Source organism: Poecilia latipinna, unplaced genomic scaffold (genome assembly GCF_001443285.1).
Source record: "Poecilia latipinna isolate Pla-1442-1.1 unplaced genomic scaffold, P_latipinna-1.0 Scaffold352, whole genome shotgun sequence".
NCBI lineage: Eukaryota > Metazoa > Chordata > Actinopteri > Cyprinodontiformes > Poeciliidae > Poecilia > Poecilia latipinna.
In genome coordinates, this window is record NW_015112968.1 from 446,691 (window position 1) to 469,522 (window position 22,832).

The 22,832-nt window shown below is 41.2% G+C and overlaps 2 protein-coding genes, 1 long non-coding RNA gene and 2 other non-coding genes across 9 annotated transcripts; 3 read left to right on the forward strand and 2 right to left on the reverse strand.

Annotated features, from left to right (window-relative positions):
* Nucleotides 1-1,043: 1,043 nt before the first annotated feature.
* LOC106949601 (uncharacterized) lies at nucleotides 1,044-21,832 on the reverse strand. The gene is made up of 3 exons (XR_001425407.1): nucleotides 19,027-21,832; nucleotides 18,018-18,021; nucleotides 1,044-1,054 (listed from the first exon to the last, which is right to left on the reverse strand). It is a non-coding gene; the product is annotated as an uncharacterized LOC106949601 (long non-coding RNA).
* cep63 (centrosomal protein 63) lies at nucleotides 2,153-10,973 on the reverse strand. Of its 2 annotated transcripts, XR_001425406.1 has the most exons (15): nucleotides 10,492-10,973; nucleotides 10,231-10,408; nucleotides 10,047-10,142; nucleotides 9,295-9,384; nucleotides 9,104-9,217; nucleotides 8,869-9,027; nucleotides 7,874-7,986; nucleotides 7,598-7,741; nucleotides 6,835-6,937; nucleotides 6,538-6,735; nucleotides 5,616-5,702; nucleotides 4,646-4,851; nucleotides 4,313-4,574; nucleotides 2,514-3,397; nucleotides 2,153-2,421 (listed from the first exon to the last, which is right to left on the reverse strand). XR_001425406.1 is itself a non-coding variant. In XM_015035969.1 (14 exons), the coding sequence occupies exons 1-14, from the start codon at nucleotides 10,530-10,532 to the stop codon at nucleotides 3,218-3,220; spliced, it is 1,971 nt and encodes a 656-aa protein (XP_014891455.1). In that variant the 5' UTR covers nucleotides 10,533-10,973; the 3' UTR covers nucleotides 2,153-3,217. The 2 variants fall into 2 exon arrangements, 1 of the variants encoding a protein (XP_014891455.1); XM_015035969.1 differs by having other exon boundaries at nucleotides 2,153-3,397.
* Nucleotides 11,129-11,200, forward strand: trnap-cgg (transfer RNA proline (anticodon CGG)). The gene has a single exon. It is a non-coding gene; the product is annotated as a tRNA-Pro (tRNA).
* Nucleotides 11,943-12,014, forward strand: trnap-ugg (transfer RNA proline (anticodon UGG)). Its single transcript has one exon. It is a non-coding gene; the product is annotated as a tRNA-Pro (tRNA).
* LOC106949600 (RING finger protein 186) lies at nucleotides 12,226-14,665 on the forward strand. Of its 4 annotated transcripts, none has more exons than XM_015035971.1 (4): nucleotides 12,226-12,486; nucleotides 12,784-13,284; nucleotides 14,166-14,273; nucleotides 14,360-14,665. In XM_015035971.1, the coding sequence occupies exons 2-4, from the start codon at nucleotides 12,923-12,925 to the stop codon at nucleotides 14,403-14,405; spliced, it is 516 nt and encodes a 171-aa protein (XP_014891457.1). In that variant the 5' UTR covers nucleotides 12,226-12,486; nucleotides 12,784-12,922; the 3' UTR covers nucleotides 14,406-14,665. The 4 variants fall into 4 exon arrangements, with proteins under 4 accessions (XP_014891457.1, XP_014891459.1, XP_014891456.1 ...); XM_015035973.1 differs by having other exon boundaries at nucleotides 12,886-13,284; XM_015035970.1 differs by having other exon boundaries at nucleotides 12,226-12,482.
* Nucleotides 21,833-22,832: the final 1,000 nt, after the last annotated feature.

Consider the following 22,832-nt stretch of genomic DNA (forward strand, 5'->3'; position numbering starts at 1 on the left):
GGTTATGGCACCATTTCTCTTCCCCTGTCCAGGCCAGTACAGTAAAGTGTGTGCTGTAAGTGGGGAAAACAATACATGTAAATGCTCTCATTGTGTGCTGGAATGCATTCTTTTCCTCCTGGCTCCTTTCCTCGGTGTTCTCTAGGCACTGAGCGTCAAACGCGCCTTCCAGTCTGCAGAGATTTCAAACGCGACCTGATGCGACTCGACGTCGCACGAGACGTGTTCATCAGCGACCTGCGCCCACCGCCCGCGACCCCCCACCGTCCCAAAGCGTGCACGGCCCGGAGAACAATGAGACGCTCCCCTCAGCATAAAGGGCATTGTTGGAGGCAGAAGTAGGACAGACACACGCGAGGCACGTCAGGCATGTTCTCTGAGGCCCCACTATGGAATGTGCGACAAAGAGTGCATGCAGGCTGCAACAATTCTGGGGAAAAAAATGAAATAAATTGACAACTCGTTTCAGGGCGAACCGTTTATCCCATGTAACGCTTCAACAGCAACCAGCTACGGGGCTTAATTCCATCTTTTACGATATAAAGGCATTATGAACATCTGTGAGTCTGATAACTCGTTTCCAGTTATCTCACAGAACCAAGGTTGCTCCTTTATGCTGACTGTTTTTTTTCCTGGCAAGCTGACCCGTCTGTTTAGGAAAAAAAGAAAAAGAAAAAAAAAATCCCCTCCAACCTGCACCAACCTGGAGCGATTCAGCAGAGATAAGTCAACCATTTACACAAACAATCCATCTTCATTTTTTCCCATGACAAGTTATGATCTTTATGGAGATAAGGAAAGTTCCCTAAATACCTCAGATATCTCAATTTATCAAGATGGATTGATAATGTGACCTGATATTTCCACCAACACCCTCCTTTATTTATTTTATGAGCGTGTTGGATGGGATACGCATTCCTGCTTTATAACGGCAACACACCTAAATCCTGATATGAGCCGGAAAAAAACCCTGCAAACATACACGGATTAAACATGACCTGGTTGCTTCATTGCGTTTGGCTTGATGACACAGAGTAGTTTACAGCTCCCTCTGCTGCTGGTTTGTGGCACCGCATATAAAGCCCAGAAATAAACATTTTCACCTCATATATCCCACCTTCCATTGAAAAAATAGATATTTTACTTTAGGCAGTCAACCATTTAAATAAAACATTATGCAACAAGTTACGTTAAAGACCTACTTCAAGACATGGGTTTTCAAGCTTCAATTAAATAACAGGATCGAATCTAGTTCATGGATTTTATCTCAGTATTTTATGACATCACGCTTCAGAAACTAACAAAGGAATTAATCCTCCTTTCCTAAAATCTTGTCCTCTTGTCTCTGGATGTTGAACTCTTTGGAAGAAACTGCAGTCAGTCTACATTGGGTGGAAAAAAACCCTCTCCAGCTACACCACAGTGAGAACTGGAGTTCCTTAAGGTTGTGTACTTAGTCCACTCCTGTTCACAATAACAAATACAAACAAGAAGGGTTGACCAATAAATTCATTTAATCAATTAATCAAATTTCATTAAATTTTTGGAAAATCATTTTATTAACCCACCAAAGCACTCGTTGGGTTTTCATAGCGCCCATCTTGAGTTCCTGTCCCTTCAGAATCAGCAGCCAGGCAGGCTAACGAACGGAAAACATCAAGTGACCTCAGAAGCAGAAACCACCTAAAATTGCATCTTTTTATGTTTTATCCAGGTTGAAAACCTACGAGTAAAATGAGTAGATCTGAATTTAGTTAGCTCTATGCTAATTACTTTACATTAAATCACTTCTTGGTTTAATTTGAAGTAGCCTTTATAGAGTATGACATCAACATTAGAACTCAGCTTGTTCAATAATCCCTTACTGTGAAGCAAAGTCTAATGTTTTTGCTAATTAGCCCACATGCTAATTGGCGTGTGGTGCTAAAGTTCCACATGCAGAACTTTAGCACCTCTGAACCAAAGGAATGCCTGCATTGCCAGCCTTAGTGCTGTTTGTCTGTGTGTGTGTGTGTGTGTGTGTGTGTGTGTGTGTGTGATGGGGGGTGTTCACAGAACAAGCATGACCACATATCAAAGTAAAAAGTCAGAGCTCCGGCAAGCAGCCAACCACCACTTCTCTGTTCCCTGTAATAACAAAAATGCAAAACACTTTTTTTTTCTTTTCTTTTTTTCTTCTTTTTTCCCTCAGTTTATTTCCATTCTTTCAATGTGTCTCTGATTTAAAACAAAGCTATAAAAATGCATCTGGTTATGGCTCCGCTGGCCTCTGAGCCGTCCACATGGTCGACATTAACATTCCGCCAGGTTTCTAATGATGAGGGCGGCGCGGGGGGGGGGAGGCTTCATGACAGCGCTGGCATGGCGCACACATTCCTGCGCTGGACGAGCTGCAGACTGGGTGGAAACTGGGGACAGTAACTGTCCTCGAAACACAGGATAAACTTGGTAAAAAGGTCGACTTTTCCCAAAGATAACACCGAACACGTTCTCATGAAATCTGATTAACGTACCGGAGAAATCTTGATCGTTTCACACGTGTAGAGCGGGATTTTGATTTATGAAAATCTGAACTGAAGATCCTGACCAGACGGATTTCTACAAAGACGGCAAATCGGGAGAGTTCAAAGTCTCCGAAATGAGAAGCTAGTAAATCCCATCATCTTAGCAACATCACACATCAATACATCAACGCTAATATTAGCATTTGTCATGAATATTTGCGATACAATAATTGATATAACAAGTGCAATGTTTTCATAGTAATATTACTGGTTGATGAGATGCCATTCGATGCCCATATTTACTCATCTCAGCATGCTCAGTGCTTAAAGTGGCTCCAAATGCCAGCAGCGTGGCCTACTTTCTGATTCGTTCAGGTAATGATTATTCAACAACTAGAAGTCTCTCATAGAGCTGTGAGAGTTCATCCCAAGGTGGTCAGCTGATCCTTAAATACAAATTCCCAGAAACGACACAAGACGAGATGACGTCATGGCAACGCATCCTGCCAAGACCACGCCGTTCATCGCAAACAGATACGCTTGTGATTTTCAACACGTCAAAATGCGTAGTAAAGGAGGAAACGGTGCGTTCGACACTCATGAAACCATGAGCAGGTGTTCATTAATGAGTCAGCAGAGTCACACTCCTGTTTGGTACCGTTTATCAGATATGTTAAGGCAGAAGGGTGGGGTCACGGCGCAGAAGGCCGGGGTCACGGCTCAGAGCCGGAGCGCGCTCCAGAGCCGCTCCCCAGGAACCTGGACACCGTCCTGAAGTTGTTCTCCTTCATGCCGCGGATGTGGCTGTCCAGTTTCAGTCGCAGCTCGTTGGACCACAGGCTCTCCTCCTCCAGGAAACGAGACACTGCACTGCGTGCAGGGGACAGCGCCTCCTGGTGGACAGGAGCACAAACTTTAGAGCATTTCAAGGTGAGTTTTCAAACTTTCGGAATCACTTTCCAGATGAAAACAACACAAATGAGCCAAAGAAAGCAAGCTTCAATCCATTATTACATGAGATGACTTATTACAGTTAATAATGTCTTGTGATAGTAGTCGACATTTTACAGAAGGGTCAAGCTAAAATATAACAACTTTTTTGTCTCATACAATAGTTCTGCTTTGTTTATTTTTTTCCATGCGTTCATTAACATAACATTACACAAAAAAATGAAATAGAATAAAGAATAGGAGGTGTGGTGTACAGATATCACATTTAAATAACAAATTCCAGTAAAACTAGTACAGAGTCACAAATCTGGACATTTTACCTCAATAAATGTTTTTATAATCCATATTTGATCTGCTGCCAGTCATAGAGGGATAGAACACTTTTGCTTTAACTACCGTACTTCTTTGTGTTTTTTGGGTCGCAAACTTAAAATACCAAAAAAGCGTCTAGACTCTGAGTCCACTGGATACAGAAATCCAAATAAAAACTCATCCCACTTAAAAGGAATTTAAAATTAGATTTTGGTGATTCTCACTGACCTAAAACAAGAATCTAGTTTGATTTAACTTCAGATAATTAGAGAAAAAGTGGCTTTTTATCAGCTGTAGAAAAATATGGTTTCAACTGTAAATAACGTTTTCCAAATTTAAGCTTTTATTCAAAAGTTAGATTGCACTTTATTACAAAACTGTGCGGCTTGAATATCAAACACTTTCAAGGACTTTACACAGAAATCAAGAACTTTCCAAACCTTGAAAACATTGAATTGAATGCAAGTATTTTCGAGGATTTCAGGCAGACCAACGTATGAACCCTGTGGCCCCTGACTGCAGCTCGGTCATGGAAGAAGACTCACCTCTTGGCCTCTGGACCTGGAGGTCAGACAGTTTTCAGGGCCGGAGTTTTGGCCCTCAGCAGCAAGTCTGTGTGGAGTGACGGCTGTGGCTGAGTTTCCTCTGCTCAGTCCAGGGCTGCTGGTGGAAGAGGAGGCAGATGAAGAGGAGTGCAGCTGGCGGTCTTTGCGCTCTCGGCCAGGCGGCTCGTTGGAAGACTTTGGAAAGACCTGAAGCTCTTTAAAGAGCCTCTGGATCTTCCTGTCGCAGCTAGCGGACTGAGTCCTGCAACGACAGCCGTTCAGAGCGTTTCACCGTGGAAATGTTTCTGCTCCCCATGCGGACGCACCACCTACCGTTCTGGACCAGGCTGCACCTGTCCGGTCGTCATGGTGTGGCTGAGCGCGACGTGTCGGTTCCTCTCCGGACCCGTTTCACCCTGAGCGTCCAGCTGCACGTGGTGCTTAGCGAGCGCCTGCCTCAGCTGCTGGTTCTCCTCTTCCAGGCTGCTTATGGAGGTCAAGTAGCGCTGCTGCAGCATCGCAGCAGAGGATTCATCCCCCTGGGGAGAGACGGGTGATCGACGGATGAGTAACACAACCAAGAAAGCGCAGAACTTACTTTAAGGGGAAGGATCGACAAGCTTTCTGCAGGTTTCACCCACTTAAATTTGAGGCTTTTTAAGACCATTAATGAAATTTAATCCCTGTATCGCGACAGAAATGTACAAAAGAAAATCACATATTATATATAATAATATCTTTTTTGCACAGAATGCACCTGGCCTTATATGGGTGGCAACTGAAGATAAATTTACACTTACCAATGAAACTTTGATAGTGCAAGTATAAATAGATAGCTAGCTAGTAAGGATATGATAGCTATAGGGGTATGATGGCTAGCTAGCAAGGGTATAATAGCTAAGAGAGTAGCTAGTTAGCAATGGTATGATAGCTAGATAGATGGCTAGAAATTTGTCTTGGACATCATGTGCTAAACAAAGGTGCTACCACAATTAAGTACATTACAAACAATAAAAACACAATATTAGCAGGTAATTAGCGCTAGCCTCAACGACTTCAAGCCATAAGACGGAATGAAGATGTCTGTGTATGACTGAAACATTTGCCTGAAAATAAATTACATGGAATATACAAGAGTCCTGCCACAACAAGATTTAAGACCGTACTTAAACGTATTTAAGACCAATCAAGATTTTTAAAAGAAATGTAAAAACACTTTCAGATCTAAATTTTAGATGCACAAATTTAAGACTTTTTAAGGATGTGTGGTCACATGTTGGGTGATGAATGCTGAGAGACAAACCTTGGGAGAGCGGGACTGCAGCGTCTGCAGCAGACCTTTCAGATGCTCGTTCTCAGCCTGCAGAGTCTCCAGCTGCGCCTGAGTCATCTGAGTAACGTGAGAGGAAAGAATCCAGGTGGTTTCACTAAACCCAGCAGAAAGGTTAAACATTTGGTCTTGAAAAATGTGAGAGTCTCTCACATTTTGTTCTCTTTAACAGCTACAAATCGAAACGAAAAATCTGTAAAGTGTGGCATACATTTGCATTCAGCCCCATATACTCATATACTGTCATCTGACAGTAGGATGAAAATGACAATAAAGCAAACCTACCAAGACATGTTCACTCATCTAAAGCAACAGCCTGGCTAAGGTGAGCATTAATCTAAGAGGGATCCAAAAGAGAAGAGCGAGTAGAAAAATATCTTCTGGTCGGATGAAGCCAAAATTTTGTGGTCTAGCAGAAAAACCTTCATCATCCTGAACTTTCCAAATGTGACACCTGGTGGTGGCAGCATCATGTTGAGGGGATGATTTTCTTCAACAGGTATGAAGAAGCTGGTCAGAGTGGGGAGATGGTTTAGTTAAAGTTAGAGGCTGCAAAAGACTTGAGATTGGCAAGGAGGTACACCGTCCAGCAGGACAGTGAGCATAAACACCCAGACCAGATCCAGACTGAACAACACTAATGTATTTCAACGGTCCAGTCAAAGTTTCAGCCTAACTCCTTTTGATAATCAGGGGCATCACTTAAAAACAGTCGCTCTCTAGAATTGTTTTTAAGAGACAAATGAGGAAATATCTCCCATCTACGCATGTGGAAAGCTAAGGCTGAATACAAAAACACGCCACACTTTTCAGATATTTGTAACAAAAAAAAAAGTTCCTCCAGGTTTTTTTTTCATCTCCTGGACATTTCCAAACCACACAGTTCCAAACTGACCTTGAGCTGCGTGGCTGCCTCCGCCGCCCGCTGCACCTCGTTGCGAAGCTGCTGCTGGATGCTGGCCGAGGAGCCGCTGAGCGCCGAGATGGACACGTCGCGCTGGTGCAGCTCGCCGGTCAGCTTCGACACCTCCCTCCTCATGCCCTCCACCTCGGCGCTGTGGGTCTGCCGCGCCGTCTCCAGCTCCTCCCGGAGCTGCGGGGGCGACTCCGGACATGTGAGGGGCGACCCAACACGGAGGTGGTGGTGGGAAAAAAAAAAAAAGCAAAGCAGAAAGAACAAACGAATGCCCACCTTTTTGCTTTCAGTGAGCGAGTTGTCAAAGTCTGCTGCTATGCTTCTCAGCTCTTTCTCCATCTTCGTTTGATCCTTTTGCTGTCGGCTCATGCTCTCCAATCTGCGTTCAGACGAGAGGAAACACACGAAGGTTCAGCTCAAAACACAAATCAAAGATATTAAGAAAAAAAGAACATTATAGTGCAGGAAGAGGTAAAAGCCTGATGGGTTTATATAAATAGTGGAGGGAAAAAAAACTATAATATGTATACAATACGACCCTTCATCAGTTGATCAATTTATGATATACAGTCATCTCCAAAGTATTTGTGGGAATTTAAATAGTGTATATTTACAACCATCGGGAAATTAACTCGTTATCTCGACAGAAACCATCGTGAAAAAGCAACGGAGGAAAATCTCCTCTACCAGCGTTGGTAGAAAAGCGACAATCAGAGAAAACCGACCTCTACCGCTCTGATGCCGAGGAAGATGAAACGAGTTAAGTAAGAATGAAACGGCATATTTGATTCAAAGTAATGCGTCACAAATCTTACAAAGCAAAAAGCAGAAAATCTGAAAAATGTTAACATTGTTTATAAACAGTCTGAATCTGTAGATGACGACAATCTGATTGAGCAAAGTGTTTTTGAAACACAAAGTTTTATGCAAAGTTGTGGGAGAAACAATAAGTATATCAGACTGTAATAAAGTGTTTGTGATGATGCCTTTCATAAGAGCTTTCTCGGTTTCCTTCAACATGACGCCAGCAGTCACCCACCTCTGTTTCAGACACGTCACCTCCGCCCTGAGGCTGGCCTCGCCGGCCTGAGCGCCCTGCAGCTTGTCGGCCATCTTCTCCAGGTCCTTCCTCATGACCTCCACGCCGGTGCATCCCTGAGCCGCCAGGCAGTCCTCCAGAGAGCTGCAGAACGACAACACCAAGCAGCCCGTCACCGTTGCTTCAGATTCCCGCCGGACACAGTGAGGTTACAGCGCCCCCTTGTGCAGAAGGCGCATTGTTGCATTCAGAAAGAGCTTTTAAACGTCCGCCCACCAGATGACTTGGTCTTTAGCGTGGAGCAACTGTCTGAGTCTGACGGCTTCATTTCGAAGTCTTTGCTGATCCAGGTCAGCTCCCCTCGAGGCATCCAGTTCGCCTGACCGCAGCTGCAGGTCAGAGAGGTCACGTCGGTTAACACGGGACTTCAATGAGTTCAACTGATTTAACTTTAACAGCAATAAACGAAACACTGACCAACATGGATGTCGCCACTTGAAAAAATGCTATGAAATGATGTTTTTATGATATAAAGCACTCAGAGCTGCCTTGTTGCTGAAATGTGCAACTTAAATAAACTTGACTGGTTGATATAAAATCCCAATAAAATATGATTTTATGCAGGTTTGGGTTTGTGATGTGACAGTCTGACTACTGTTGCTATCCACTGTATGTAATATGTGGACTAGTATTTAATATACTTACTAGTTGTCCAAATTATGATTACTGTTGCTTTTAGAGCTCAGAGTGTTTTATATAAGCAGAGTTAGGTTATAACTAGTTACATTTATGCAATTACATTTAGTTCAGAAACTTTTTTTTAAATTCTAAATGTACTTTTAGGATTATTTTTACTACGCTGCCCTTTTTACTTTTACTTGAATAATTTCATCATGAAGTATTTTTAGTCTTTCTTGATTCATAAGTTTATAATGAAAGAAACTGAATTGGAATTTTTTTTGTTACTTATAATAATTTTGGTCCTTAAAATAATAAAATTTGCCACTTCACTTTATATTTTGGTCTGTCTGATGACGTCATTTGTAAATATTAAACGATGGATAATTTGATCAGTTACTCAATAACTGAGTAAACTTTTCACCAATTGCTTGAATAATTTCTTGAATGGCTACTTTTTACTTTTACTTGAGTAAAATTATTTTAAAGTAGTGCTACTCTTACATGAGTATAATCTTTAACTCTCTGCCCATCTCTGTATAAAGCGGCTGAATGAGCCCCTCCCCCTCCTCTCCCTCCTCCCCCATGCTGACCTGCTCTGGCTGTCCCAGCAGGGCCTCACAGGGCCGCAGTCGCTCCAGCTCCAGCTCCTGGGACAGCAGGCTGCTGCGGGCCTTCTCCAGCAGAGCACTGAGATGCTGCACCTCGGAGCAGCACTCCATGTGCTCCTGATCCACCCGCCATGGTGCACTCTGGGAACAAAAATGCAGCACGGTGACAAACGACCGCTTCCAGGTTTACGTCTCTCTCTCTCTCTGGTTCGGCTACCTTAATGTGTGAGATCTCCTCAGTCAGGCTCTTATTCTGAGCCTCCAGGGTGGTGAGCTGCTTCTGGTACTGCGCCCGCTGCTGCTCCCACTCTGCAGAGAGCCGCTGGTACTCCTGTAGCAACCAGCAGGGTTAACTACACTGCTATCGGTGCTACTGCTGGGTCAGGAATGGAGATGCAGGAATGTTACCTTCAGCTGGTCCGACTCTTTTGCTGCTCCACTTGTCTGCTTGAGCTGTTTGCGCTGGAGTTTTTGGTAACTTCCCTTTAAATGGTCCATCTGAAAGAAAGCCCGTACAACAGCGTGTTAGGGTCATTGGTAGTAGGAAAAAAAAGAAGTACATTTTCACCAAACAATTTCAGAAATTTTCAAAAAAGAACTTGGAAATTTATGAGTTTCAGAAGTTGAAAATTGGCTAGAAAAGACTCAGAAGTTATCATATTAATCTCAGAAATTTTCTAAGAAAACATTTTCTTGTCACGGCAACATTTTGTTTTACTTTTACAAAGTCAAAAATTTGCAGAACAAAAAAATAAAACTCAGAAATTTTGAGATTAATCTCAGAACTTTTCAAAGAAACAAATGTTCTTGTCATGACAGCAAAACATTTTAGACTTTAAAAAGTCCCAAAAAATAGCTACAAAAAAACCCTTCAGAAATTTAGAGATAAATCTCAGAAATTTTCTAGATAAAAAGTGCATATGTCTGAGTCTTAAAGGTTAAAAAAGTTCCAACTCAGAAACTTTTGAGAGAAAAATAACCAGATTTCAAAATTTGTGAGTTTTCCAGCAGAAAGTTGCTCCTCTTTATTTTTCTATCTTCAGTGGCTCTAATATGGCGTTGTAAGCACGTCTACAACCATTCATTGGAACTTTTAATGCATCTGAGGAGAAAGAAAAAAACAGATAAACACTTGGACTGTTTGCTTCAAGATGTCTCACCTCTTCTCGGAGTTTCTGCAGCTGTTGCTCGTACTTTGAGACCACTTCTTGGCGACTTTTCAGGATTTCTTCCAGCTGTTTTTTAAGTACTCCAATCTGCAAACAAAACCCCTTATGCAATAATTTGGATTCTTTAAGAAAAACAAATGCCCTCAGCAGGGATTTCTAGGCCTGTTCACTTCACCTCCAGGTCCCTCCGCTCAATGATGTTTTTGGAGGTTAGAAGGCCCTCCTCTCCGTTCTTCACCCTGACCTCCAGGGCATGCTTTTCAGCCATCCACTCCCTCCTCTGGTGGCTGATCATGATGTCGATCTGTCTCATCAGCTCCTGGAGCTCTGGCTCGCATGACGACAGGACAGAACTACAGCACACATACCAGATGAAAGCACGTCTGTTAGAGCCAGTAAAACACAACATTCACGTTCTAATTCAGTTTGATGTTACCTAAAGTTAGTATTCCGCGCTGATTCAAGAGAAGCTTCCATCTGGATCAGTTTTTTGTGCTTCTTGTTGGTAAAGTCTTCCCTGGAGGTGTTAACCTAAAGGCTCCTCATGTCTTCCACCGGCTGACAACAAAACAGCTTATGGAATCCTGAACGTTACACCGCCTCACTGCCTCCCAACTGAACTGGGCAACAACGACGCTTCCACACAGCTGCTAAAGAAACGGAAAGGACTGATCTGAGGCTAAGCGCTGCGGGTAAAACACTGAGCTTCTTACAGTGATGTACTAGCGGCAGAAGCTAATTTACAGCTAAGTTTAGTCCGCCCAAGGATATTTGTTTACATCCGTTACAGCACTTATGCCGCCTTTCACTCCTTTGAGTACAATGAACTTCCTGCGCTAACCCCGCCCCCACACTGTGACCTCAGCACGTTGTACGTCAACCTAACCGAAGCCACGGTTTTCTAGTTTCAGATGGCGCTCGTGGCTCGTCTAAATAGGAAGGTACTGTAAATTTAATTATAAGGTAAGAGGTATGTAAGGTATTACATAACTACAAATACATTTAAACAAATAACATACAACATCACTGTATTGATAGGTATAATTCCCATTGTGCCGGACAGTTGAACACGTGGCTCGTTGGTCTAGGGGTATGATTCTCGCTTCGGGTGCGAGAGGTCCCGGGTTCAAATCCCGGACGAGCCCTTATTTTATAACTAGTTTTATAGCTGCTTTTACGTTTCGTTTATCTCTGCCCCATTTTCCTGTAGATGTAATAACAATATGCACCATTGTTCCTTTGTTGTTAGGTGTTCTAATGACATACGGGTATACACAGAGGCAAAACACTGAAATCTTGCAAAACATAGATCTTTCGAAAGATTTGAAAATTCATACCCTCTCTTGTTTTATTCTGATCCAATGAGTTATGGGGCTGCTTCGCCGGCCTTTTCGACTTTTCGCCTTTGCGTGCCTTTTGGCTCGTTTTTTTCATTCGATTCTGAGAACGAAACAGATACAGGCATCTGCTCCTGCTTGCAGCAGTTATGTACGGCAGGTTTATTTTTGCTACTCAGAAATTGCTGTAGGGAGTTATGGCTTGTTTATGGGTACTCACAAAGCATTTCTACACGACTAAAAACTGATATATTATTATTTTAAAATAAAACAACAAAACTAGCATGCCTTTCCATTAGACTATGAGTATATAATTGAAAATGTCAAAAATCATCCGTTGTTTCGAAAACGTTACCCGGTAACCCCACTTGGCGGGTGACCAACCGAAACATGTTCGACAGGAAAACGTCCAAGACGGCACCATTTCATTTCTGTTGGTCTTTTCGGTGAAGAAATTTTAAAGAATGAACCATGGCATTTTGATTTAACTCGCTAATCAGGTAAAAACTAGCACAAGTACAAAATAGTAACCGGACTTCCTTTTTCGTGTGGCTCGTTGGTCTAGGGGTATGATTCTCGCTTTGGGTGCGAGAGGTCCCGGGTTCAAATCCCGGACGAGCCCAATTCTTTTCTAGTTTTATTTTCAAATAATTCATTACTATACATTTACATATATATAAATTATATATATATATATATATATATATATATATATATATATATATATATATTACTATAATGAACAATTTTATTTTATTTTTATTTTTTAAAGAACGCTCGGTTACCACGGGCTCTCTATTGGCGTTGTTCCTCCCTTTCTAACCACACCCCTCCTACAGCCTCCATCCTCCCTTCCTTATCCCTCCACCTGCTTTCGGTCAAACGGCGAACAAAGAGCGCCTCCACCTCTCTGCTCCCCCAGCTGTTGTTGGGAGGGCTTACGACCGGGTAGAAATAAAGAGAGAGACGTTCCTGTTCCGCCCCCACAAACGCTGCAGAGAGTCCTGACAGGCGGCAGCCGAGCCGGACTCTCACTCTGTTCACAGCAGCGACACTGAAAGAGACGAGACAGATCGGAGTCAGCTGAGCTGTAAGTACGGCGTTATTACTGTAAGCTTTATTCTGTGACCAGGATAAAGATCATATGATGCTATCTTGCTTATTAGATCCGTTTCTGTTTCCATAGAGCTCTTTTAAATGCATGTTTTATAATAATGTGTTAACAAAGCAATCTAAACTTTTTATTGATGTTTGACTTATCTGTAGAAATTTGAATGTTATATTTTTCTATTATCTGCTGAACTTGAATAGAAAATTAAACTTTTTTTAAAGGCTTGTAATCTTTGCAGCTTCAATCTAGTAACATATTCATACATAATTTGATTCTCTAGGGAGAGTCAGCGTGGGAATTTGAATTAACTGCTCTGACACATCGTTGGAGGCCTTTCAGATCACCTTCAGGGATTTATTATTATTAATATTATTCACCGCAGCAACAGAAGGAGAAAAACTCCCAGTGTGTGCCTGACCATGGTCCTGTGTGAGGATGGCGAGTGCAGCGTCTGCCTCCTGCCGTACTCCCGCATGGACCGGATACCCCGGGTACTCCACTGCAGGCACACCTTCTGCGAGCCGTGCCTGGAGACGATATCCCGGCTGAGGAGCGGGCACCTGGCCGTGTCCTGCCCGCTGTGCCGCCGGGTCACCTGCATAGGGCAAGAGCGCAGCCTGCAGGAGGCCCTGTGGGTCGACCTGGAGCTGTGGGAGCGGATACAAGAGGCCGCAGTGGTGGAAGAACAGGAGGAGGTGGAGGAGGAAGAGGATGGACAGAAACGAAGAGCGGCGGTGCAGAGGGTGGAGGCTAAACAGCAGCCCGCATTACAGGCCGAGTGGTGAGTTCATGAAAAGAAACACCAGTGTTTAACTGGAAAACGAGTCTATTTTTACTCTCCCGGAAATTTGATTTTCCAAAGCCGTTTTTTGTCGCCACACAGAGATGGTATAAACATAAATATGGGGGCTTGTTTCTGGGAACAAAACACACTTCAGGTATTTATCCAACTGAAGGGTTGGAACGATTAATCCGATTAATCGCAAGGAATCGATTATTGAACTAATCATCAACTAATTTAGTAGTGATCAATCGTTAGCTGGAGCATACAGACTCAGAAAGAACAACTCAGAGTAATTAAGTTAAAACTGCACAAAAAATATACATTTTGAATCTGTGATATAAAAAAATTAACCACAACTCCTCAAATGACATAATTTTAGATTTACCTGGTTCAAATTAGGTAAAAAAAAAAAAAGAAAAGAAAAAAATTATGTTAAGTTGAGTAGAAGGGTTAAAGTTTTCACATGTTGATGTTCGAAGAATGTCTCACAAGCATTCGCTAACGGAATGCCACATTGTTACATTTTAGGCAATAACATGTTTGTTATTTTAAAATGAATTGAATTATTTATTTGCATCTTTTAATGTATTTCTACTATTGTTAAAAAAAAGGTTGAAGTGGTTTTATGAAAAATCTGCAGAATGGGCCAATTTTTTAAATCCGATTAATCGTCAGAATAATCAATTAGTGAATCAATGGCTGGTTGCAGCCCTGTGGGAGCATCTGAGCGCCTTCAGGAATAAACTTAGGAATTCCTTACATACCGAGGCGCTGGCACGTGGGTGCTAAGCTGCAGACGTCCCATTAGCGCCTGAGCTCTGCAGCGCCGCACTCTGCCACAGGAAGCTCATCTCCCGCTCCGTCTTCCCTCTTCTCAGCGTTTCCTGGAGGCCGGCCCTGGCGCGCTGCAGGCTGCCCTCTCTGTTACGGAGGTTCAGCTGGACCAAGCCGCACCGGGAGACCGTCATCCCCGGCAGCAACAACATGTGAGTTTTCAGTTCCAGGACGCTCATTAGAGCAGACTCTGAGAGGAAAGAAAGTGACTCAAGAGGTTTGTTTTTGTTTCATTTAGAGAAATGAAATCCTGGCGCCGACTCTCAACAGACGACATCTTCTAAGAAATGCAGCCGGCGGATCCATTTGTCTTCCTGTTGGGAGACGGTTTTGTCCTCAGCTGAAGGTCTTCCCATTATTTCATCCAGGCTTAAATCTCCCAGCTGGTGTAGTGGGATTTAGTTCAGCTGTCCCAGTCAGGCTAACGCCCCCCAAACCCCTCACAGCAGATGGTCTGCTCCTCATCACTCAGTGTAACTTATTCTTTTCTTTATTTATGACAGTTTGTTGACAGAGTTTGTAATTAAACTATTTTTAAAATATTTCTCTTCCACATTTTTTTTTATTTCTTTCTTTGTGATTTTAAGGAATCATGAACTCCAGCTTGAAAACTCTTCCCTCCATCTTTCAAGAAGTATTTAAGTCAGAGCATGAATATGATAATGTGACTAGAACTTTATGCACAGCAACAACAACAAAAAGAAAGCTTTGCATAAAACACCCAGTCAGCCATGAAAGTGGATTACAATCTTCATTCATCGAGCATCTGCCAAATTTTCCACGTTAAATGATATCAGAGAACTGGATCGTCACTTTGAAGGGAACGCCCTTCGTTCCCCTGCCTGCCTGTGTCTGTGCAACAGGGTTCTGTTGTTATGAAGTGTGCCGTCACACACACACACACGTCTCACTCCGGAGCCGTTGTTTCAGCACAAATTTGTTTCGCCTCAGTCATATTAAGGTCAGTGCAGTGAGAATCCGTTAGTCGTCCCGCTGGTTTAGCAAACAGCAGGCTGCCTCAGCTGCAGATCTCTTAAAGAGACAGTCCCGCTTTAACACCTGTTATTAATCTGACTGAGCCTTTCAATTCCCTTTTTCCATGTTTTCATGTTAAAGCCGAAAGCCTCAGTGTGATTTATTTGGGATTAAATGTGAGAGATCTAAACTACAGGTGTCAAACTCGAGGCCTGCGGGCCAAAACCGGCCCACCATGGCTGTTAATGAGGCCCTCTACAACTTAGAGGGCCTCATAAATTGAAGTTTTAAGATAACAGCTACATGCTTGAATATTGTTTTATCAGTTAACTTTAACCAGTTTTCAACTATCTAGGACCAAATTACATTATTGTGAAAATATATTACACATGGACACAATTTGATCATTTTCTGACACACAGGTGTGTAATATTTTAACTATTTGCTAACGGGTAATTTTGTCTCAATTTTCTTTGGGGCTATTCATGGTCAATGAACATGAGTTTGGCCCCCATTCTATTATCCTGTTTGTATGTTTAGTGTTTGCACCTTTCTCTACCACACTTTTTTCCTTCCACTGAACTTTCTACGAACATGTTTGGATACAGTACTCTGAACAACCAGCTTCTTTAGCATTTGGTGCTCGTTCTACCGACCCACAGAGAACATGTTTGGAATCAAATGGGCTCATTAGGTTTTGACAACGTTTAACTTTTTCACAATATTCTAATTCTCTGATTCACCCAATTTTGGGTTTTCATTCTCTGTAAGCTACAATAATCAAAACTACAAGAGAAAAGGCTTAAAATATTTTACTCCATGCGCTATCAATCTATCCATATAATGCAGGTATTGCATGACAAAAAATATTTTTCATCATATACTAATTTTCTTTAGACTAATGTTCTCCAACAACTCCACAGAGCAGCTTTGTGTGGTTTAAATACTTTTACAAAGCCTCATATATTCCTGCAAAATGACTGTTATCATCGCACTAACATCATTTTATTGATTATTTCTATTAAAAAGCTGAATGTATAACCTTAACCGGGACGAGCATCGTTGGAGATTATCTCCCAGGCGGCGAACCTGCAGGGACAAGCAAGAGTTTCAGTTTCACAACACATTTCCTGACTCATCATGTGTTACTTGTTGTGTTTATATTTAGGATTAAAGTTGAACTGAGAAGGAAGGAACTCCCAGTGATGTTACAAACACATTCTGTTACAAATATTCTGCCATTTAGCATCAGACATATTCAAAGTATGTCTAATTTGATTATTGGTATCCGTAAAATAAAACTGCCCATAGTAAGCAAACTCCAGATATACATAAATAAAAGTAAATGAAAGCTTAATGACCTGCACACACAGCAGTGGTGCCTAACATATTCAGGTAGTGGTGAGGCCAAAGAACCACTTAACAACAGGAATTCCAGCAATGTAATCTTTGAAGCAACATTGAGTAAACACTTACCAGGGTTTGCTAAGTATATTAGGTAATATACATTCCTGTGTAGGGATGCTTAATCCACACAAACAGTTACAATGTCTGTGACTGTACAGTACAGGTGAGCAGCACCTGATGGCAAACAAACAGAGCTTCTCACTGCAAGGCAACAGAGCTAACACGTTAGTCACCTTTTAACCCAGGTTCTAAAAAAAGAACTGGAAAATAAAGAAACACAATTAAGACAATAACAATAGTCACATCAAACTAGCTCATTTCTTTATTAGTTCTAGAGGAGGAAAGTTATATCAGATCAATGTTTTCTAGTTAATTAGTTTATTAAGAAGAAACATTTCTATCTTCTCTATTGTGTTAAAAAGAAGTCGCTTACAAAATTAATTTGTCATGTTATAATCAATACAGTTCCTGAAAATTTCAAATAATCTTCACTGCAGCAACTCCAAAGATTCTTCTAAAAACAGTAAGAGGACTTTCAGTCACTCCTAATTTCTTTACACTTTCTTCAAATGAGAAAGGGTAAAGTAACACTACTTTACTAATGGTAAAGTAGTGTTTACCATTAGTTCATCCTGGTACCATAAAAAAACAATAATATGGACAAACAACTTCAGCCGCAGGTGAATGGCATCTTTAGCAGAGATCAGACAATATTCAGAAATCAAATTAAATTCAAGGTCAAATAACTCTTGCAGGAGATAACTGTCATACATGAATGAAATGCTAGTTTAGTTGATCTTGTCAGTGTAGTCTTGTTCAACTTTTTTATTAGTAAGAATGTGTTCATAAAGCAACCATATTCCGTCACAGCTCTGCGACAAGATTGTTCTGGGTTGGAAACTGAAAGGTTTTGGAATAGGCAGCAGCTGTTTGGGAATCATCTTTTTGTTGGCTCTGATGTTAAATTTCCTGTCTGTCGTCCTTGGTAATTTTTCACAGCTTTAACTAAAGAAATACTAATGAACTGTCTTAATGACAGGCGGCTGATAATATGCCTGTTTAAAAATGAGGATGTTGATATTAAAAACAAAACCCATTTATGTTACATTTTCTTCCTCCCCACATCCGTCTCATTTTTTATCAGGTGGATTAACTATAGATTTTTTTGGTGACCAACTTCTTCCAATTGAATAATTACTATTGTAATTCTGAAAAAAAATATTTGTATAATATTGTATAATCTCCTGAGGATTATCCGCACATTTTACTGTCCTTGTTAATTTGTGTCCTCACTAGTATTTAAAATTTTTACTTCTGAGGAATTAACCTTATGACTCAAAAGAGCATGTCATCAGACAGAAAATAAAGAGCTACCTGCTAGCTTGCCAATTAGCCGTGTATTAAAGTTTTCAAACTGCTCTTTCCTGTATCTGCATTTCTAGAAAAACAAAAAACACTTCTAACATGTTAAGTAAATTTTGGTTTCTTACTGTGTTGGACATGACAATCAGTACAGCACTGAATTATATTTTAGTAAATAAAACAAAGATACTTACATGTGTGCTGCTATAAGTTAGCAAGGATAGGCTAGCAGTGAAACTGTAAGACCCAGTTGGACTATTTAGAAAGATATCTTCTAACAAAGAATCAAATGGTAATGCATTTCAAATTAAGCTATTAGTGTTTTCTGTTAAGCAACTACCAAACTGGGATTTTATCCATTAGTCAAAAAACATCTGTTGGTCACATTAATGAAGGAAATACAAAAAACTTAGTATTTTTTATGAAAAAGTTAGACTCTTATGTCACAATTGATACTTTAACATCAGTGTTATTGTATGTAATTTTCCACTTTTATGTTTTGACTGCTATGGTTTACTCTGGTGTTGGCTAATAGGAAAGCCGAATATCTGGTTATATTAGTCTCACTGAAACTGGGTATTTTTACTGAGTCAGGACAGAAACTACGGTTCCTCTGCATGTACACACTTGCAGGTTGTTGGTTAATAAGAGTGGATATTCCTCTAAGTAATGACGGTAATATTTTGTATAAGGTTAGGTTTTTAACTTGAGAAACAAACATATGTCCATTTGAAGCAATCAAATCAAATGATGAGCAAAGGAAATAGTACAAAAGACACTCATGCAGAAGGTTGGTAATAAGACATCTTTATTAACCATTTGTAGAGACATGCTAGATCTCTGTACAGTGTGAATGAGAACCAGGTCAGCAGTAATCAGGTTTGATGCACTGATCTGTGATAGTACAATCACAAAAATCAGCAGGGAGACCATCCCGGCCCCTGCTCCAACACGCAAAGATCCCATTTACGTCCCTCAGTCCATCTCTGTGGAATGTTGAAATGGGCCGTCAACAAATAAAGGCGGACTCTGCCATATTCAGCGTTTAAATACAATTGAGTATCTCCAAAATTCAATCTGAAAAACAAATACTCTAGAGTTATTTGTTAGAGTGCTTTTCTTACAAGGAACCACAAACATTTTGTTGCAAAATGGACCCACTGTTGAGGGAAGTTCAATGGCACTTTATTTTGGTGTGTTTGTATTCTGGTGAAAGTTTCCTGCGATATTTTAACCAGCTGTTTTACCATTTGGCTCATTATGTTGGTTAGAGTTTGTTTTAGAAGTGTGCTCCATATATAGGTGTGTGAAAACAATTCAAAACCAACGCTTCTACTCTAGGACACACTACTCCAAATTGTATGGAAATTAACAATGAACATTTCCTTTTAACGGTTTACATTTTCACTCTATATCTAAAACACATTCTGCAAAAGTGCTGTAAAGACTTCACATCAAAGACACATCAAATCAAAGTAGTGTTCTTAGCACTGGCTGACTTCACCACCAGAACGTTATGATAACTGGCCCGAAGGCGGAAAGAAATAGTCCATAATGTCAACATTTTCATTCAGTTTAAAAACAAGCAGGAAAAAACAAACAAACGTGGAAATACGTTATGCGACAGTTTCTTTAACAATCAGACACATCTTTGAATTAAGCGACTGTACAATTAGAATGAAACGTCTCCCAACTTCATAATAACCTGAAAGGTCTACATGTGCAAATTAGTCTTTAGTCGGTGAGGAAACAGAAGAAGAACGTTTTAAGGGTGTAGTTGATCCGTCTGCTCAAAGGGCACACGGCAGAGGGCTGGACTCTTCGCTGCTCGTTTACAGCGATCTGCATACACAGATCATCATTAAACACATAATTCTCCCACAGCAGCTGGACGGACACAGTCCGTGACGTACAGACCGAAGGTGTCCTTAAAGAGAGCCGGAATGTGGCGGGAGTGAAGTGACGTGACAGTGGCCCTCAGTGGAACTGCGTTCTAATGCCGTCCATACAGAAAGCACAAATTCACACACACGGCAAAAAATAGAAAATAAAAATGAAATCAAAAGGTCGTCAGAAGTCAAGTATAGAAACCCAGCTCTTAGAACGCTGTGCAATCAAGTCACTGGTGGAATATTACATTTTTCAAACTCGTGTACACAGGTAGACAGTACCTATGCTTTACAACTAGGCATGCATTACATACTCTGGACTTTACAGCTCGAATTGATCCGTAATGTCTGAAATACAAATGTGAGGATAACAGTAGGGCTACAGGCAGGAAGGCTGTGATTGGCTGTTCTGTAATTAGCTTTGAGATACTGAAGAATAGTCAATGATAAAGCTGAAAACGTTATTTGTTTTGCGATTGCCCACAATCGTCGTGGCACACAATACGGTGTGGTCTGTTCTTCAGGCTCTCAGACATGTTCTCGTTTTCCTAAAGCAGATAAAGAAAAAAGCTTCCAGAGGAATCCACCTTGTTATACAAAAATATGGAAAAAAAAAGAAACCTTTTACTTTTCCACATGGGAGAACTAAATCTATTCTCAGATTCGGGTTTTTTTGGGATGAAGTTTTACCAAGTCATACCACTTTTTTCTTTACTTTTCTGTGTGTGGCATTTTTGTTAAAGTAGACCCAATTTCACATATTGCTAGTTCCAACCGATCAGCGGTCGGATGAGGAAACCGGGATCTCAACGTGCAAAGTCAACAGCGGGGTTAACCAATGGGAAGCAAAGTAACAAAGCGTGTGACGTCGATGATGGAGATCCACGGAGGAACCATGAGCACTAACAGGAGCAGCCGCTTTCAGTGGTCTGGGGCTCCTGGGGTTTGTCCAACTTTATGTCGATCACTGAAAAATATTATTAAGGAAGCCAAGCAAGCAGGTCAACAGGACATTGTATAGATCATTAAAACTCAGATACGTTAAACAGAGAGACTTTTCAAGTATTTATAATTGCCTATCAGTGTTTCTGAAAACTGGAGCCAACAGTGCAGATAAACTGCAGGCCCTGATCGCCTCAGCGGTCCCACAGGTTGATCAACTCCATCTTGCAAAAGGAACATAAATCATCAAAATTATCAGAAGCACTTTAAGAAAATAATTTTGTATGTAATAAATATATATAGAAAGTGTTTTACTTTTTGAATTGAATAAAATAAATTCACTTTTTGGAAGATAGGCAGCTTAAAAGAGAACACACAAAGACACTAGCTGCACTGCAAGTTTCCAACCACTAGATGGCGTTTTTTCCTAACATTCCAATAATTCACCAATGAGATTCTGAATGAATCTGAGCAGAGTCACAGCGGGTTTGGTGCCTGTCTGCAGCAATCACTAGCAGAGAGGTGGGTTACATCATGGAGGGTCATCAGTCCGTCACACAGGCAGACTGAAACAACAACCATGTGTGTGCGCACACACGCACAGAAACTGAAGGGGAAATTAGAGAGAGCAATAAAATTAACGATTCTGATTTTGAGCTGTGGGAGGAAGCTGGAGTACCAAGAGAGAACATGCCAACTCTATAAAGAAAGACCCCAGGTTGAGGTTTCAACCCTGGAACTTCTTTCTGCAAAGCAACAATATTACACTGCAAAAAACACAGTGTTAAGTATTTGGTTAGCGTTTCTAGAAAGAAGACAAAACTAACTCATAAGTAACTTTGCAGAAAGATACAGGAGCTTGATTTAAGTCAAAATTCCTTAACTGATGAAAACATACTGGTCCACCGGCAGATTATTTCACTTATAACAAGACATTTTCCCCATGGTGAAAGTGAAATCACCTGCCAGTGAAACTAGCATTTTGCAATCAGTATTAAAGAATCCTTGGCTTGTGAAACAAGCTCCGATGTTTCTCTGAAACATTATTTTTAGGTTAGTTTAGTCTTGTTTCCATTGTGTTAAGATATTTGCACAAGAAACTAGACTACAAATACTTGGTAGGATTTTTTTCAATTAAAACAGTCATGTTAAGTGAAAAAAATCTGCCAGTGGAATCAGTACTTTTCCATTAATATTAAGGAATTACTGACTTAAAGCAATCTCCTATATCTTGCTGAAAAGTTACTTCCAAGTTGGTTTTGTCTTATTTCATGTTCACCAAGATATTTTCACTAAAAACTAGTAAGATTTTGTGTTTTTGCAGTGTATTAATCATCCCACGCTTATAAACAGGGTTCTATTTTTATTCATTCCTCGGAACAGTTTTTTGGACAAAGAGAAAGCGTCCAAGTGATGCAGCCCCGTCCGTCTGCTGTATTATGATGGAGACATTAACTTTGAATGAATTCTGGCTTAAATCACTGTGGAACAATTGCCTAGCTAATGAGCCAAGGCTGCAAAAAATAAATAAAAAACAGTGCTATTCCAACTTCATCTTAGAGACACAAAAGGCACATCCTGGCTAATCCAGACCTTCTAGTAAACATGAAGGTGCAGCAGTAGCAGCCTCTTCTTTATGGGGCAACAAACACGTTTGGCCTACATGTGTGCAAACTAGATCCAAACAAGTCCCAGCGTGGCTGTCAAGCAGCCCGGTACGAGGTGGAGCCTTGCCGTGCGGTCGCAGCTAGCGGCTCCGGTAGCGGCTCGGCTCGTTCCCGCTGTTTTACAGTGGAGCGCGTGGTGGTATGATGTCATTTGAAGGGCAGCGGTTTAACGCGGCGCGTGCCAGAGCGTTCCCGCGTGGACCGGCTCGCCCCAGTTGGAGGATGGGAGCGCGTGTGTCAGCTGCCAACATCACCAAACCAAATGAGCCTCGTCAGTCATGAATATTTTAGCGGTCGGCATAACTCAGTAATGGCTGTGGCTCCAGCTCAAGACGATTTGAAATTTCTCAACAGTAGTTTTGTCGGCGCGGTTGTGTCAAGAGAGTGGAAGAGACACTCGAATGAGCCAGAAGTTAGTTTTTACATTATTAAAAACACAAAATAAAACGATACAAATTTGAATTTATAC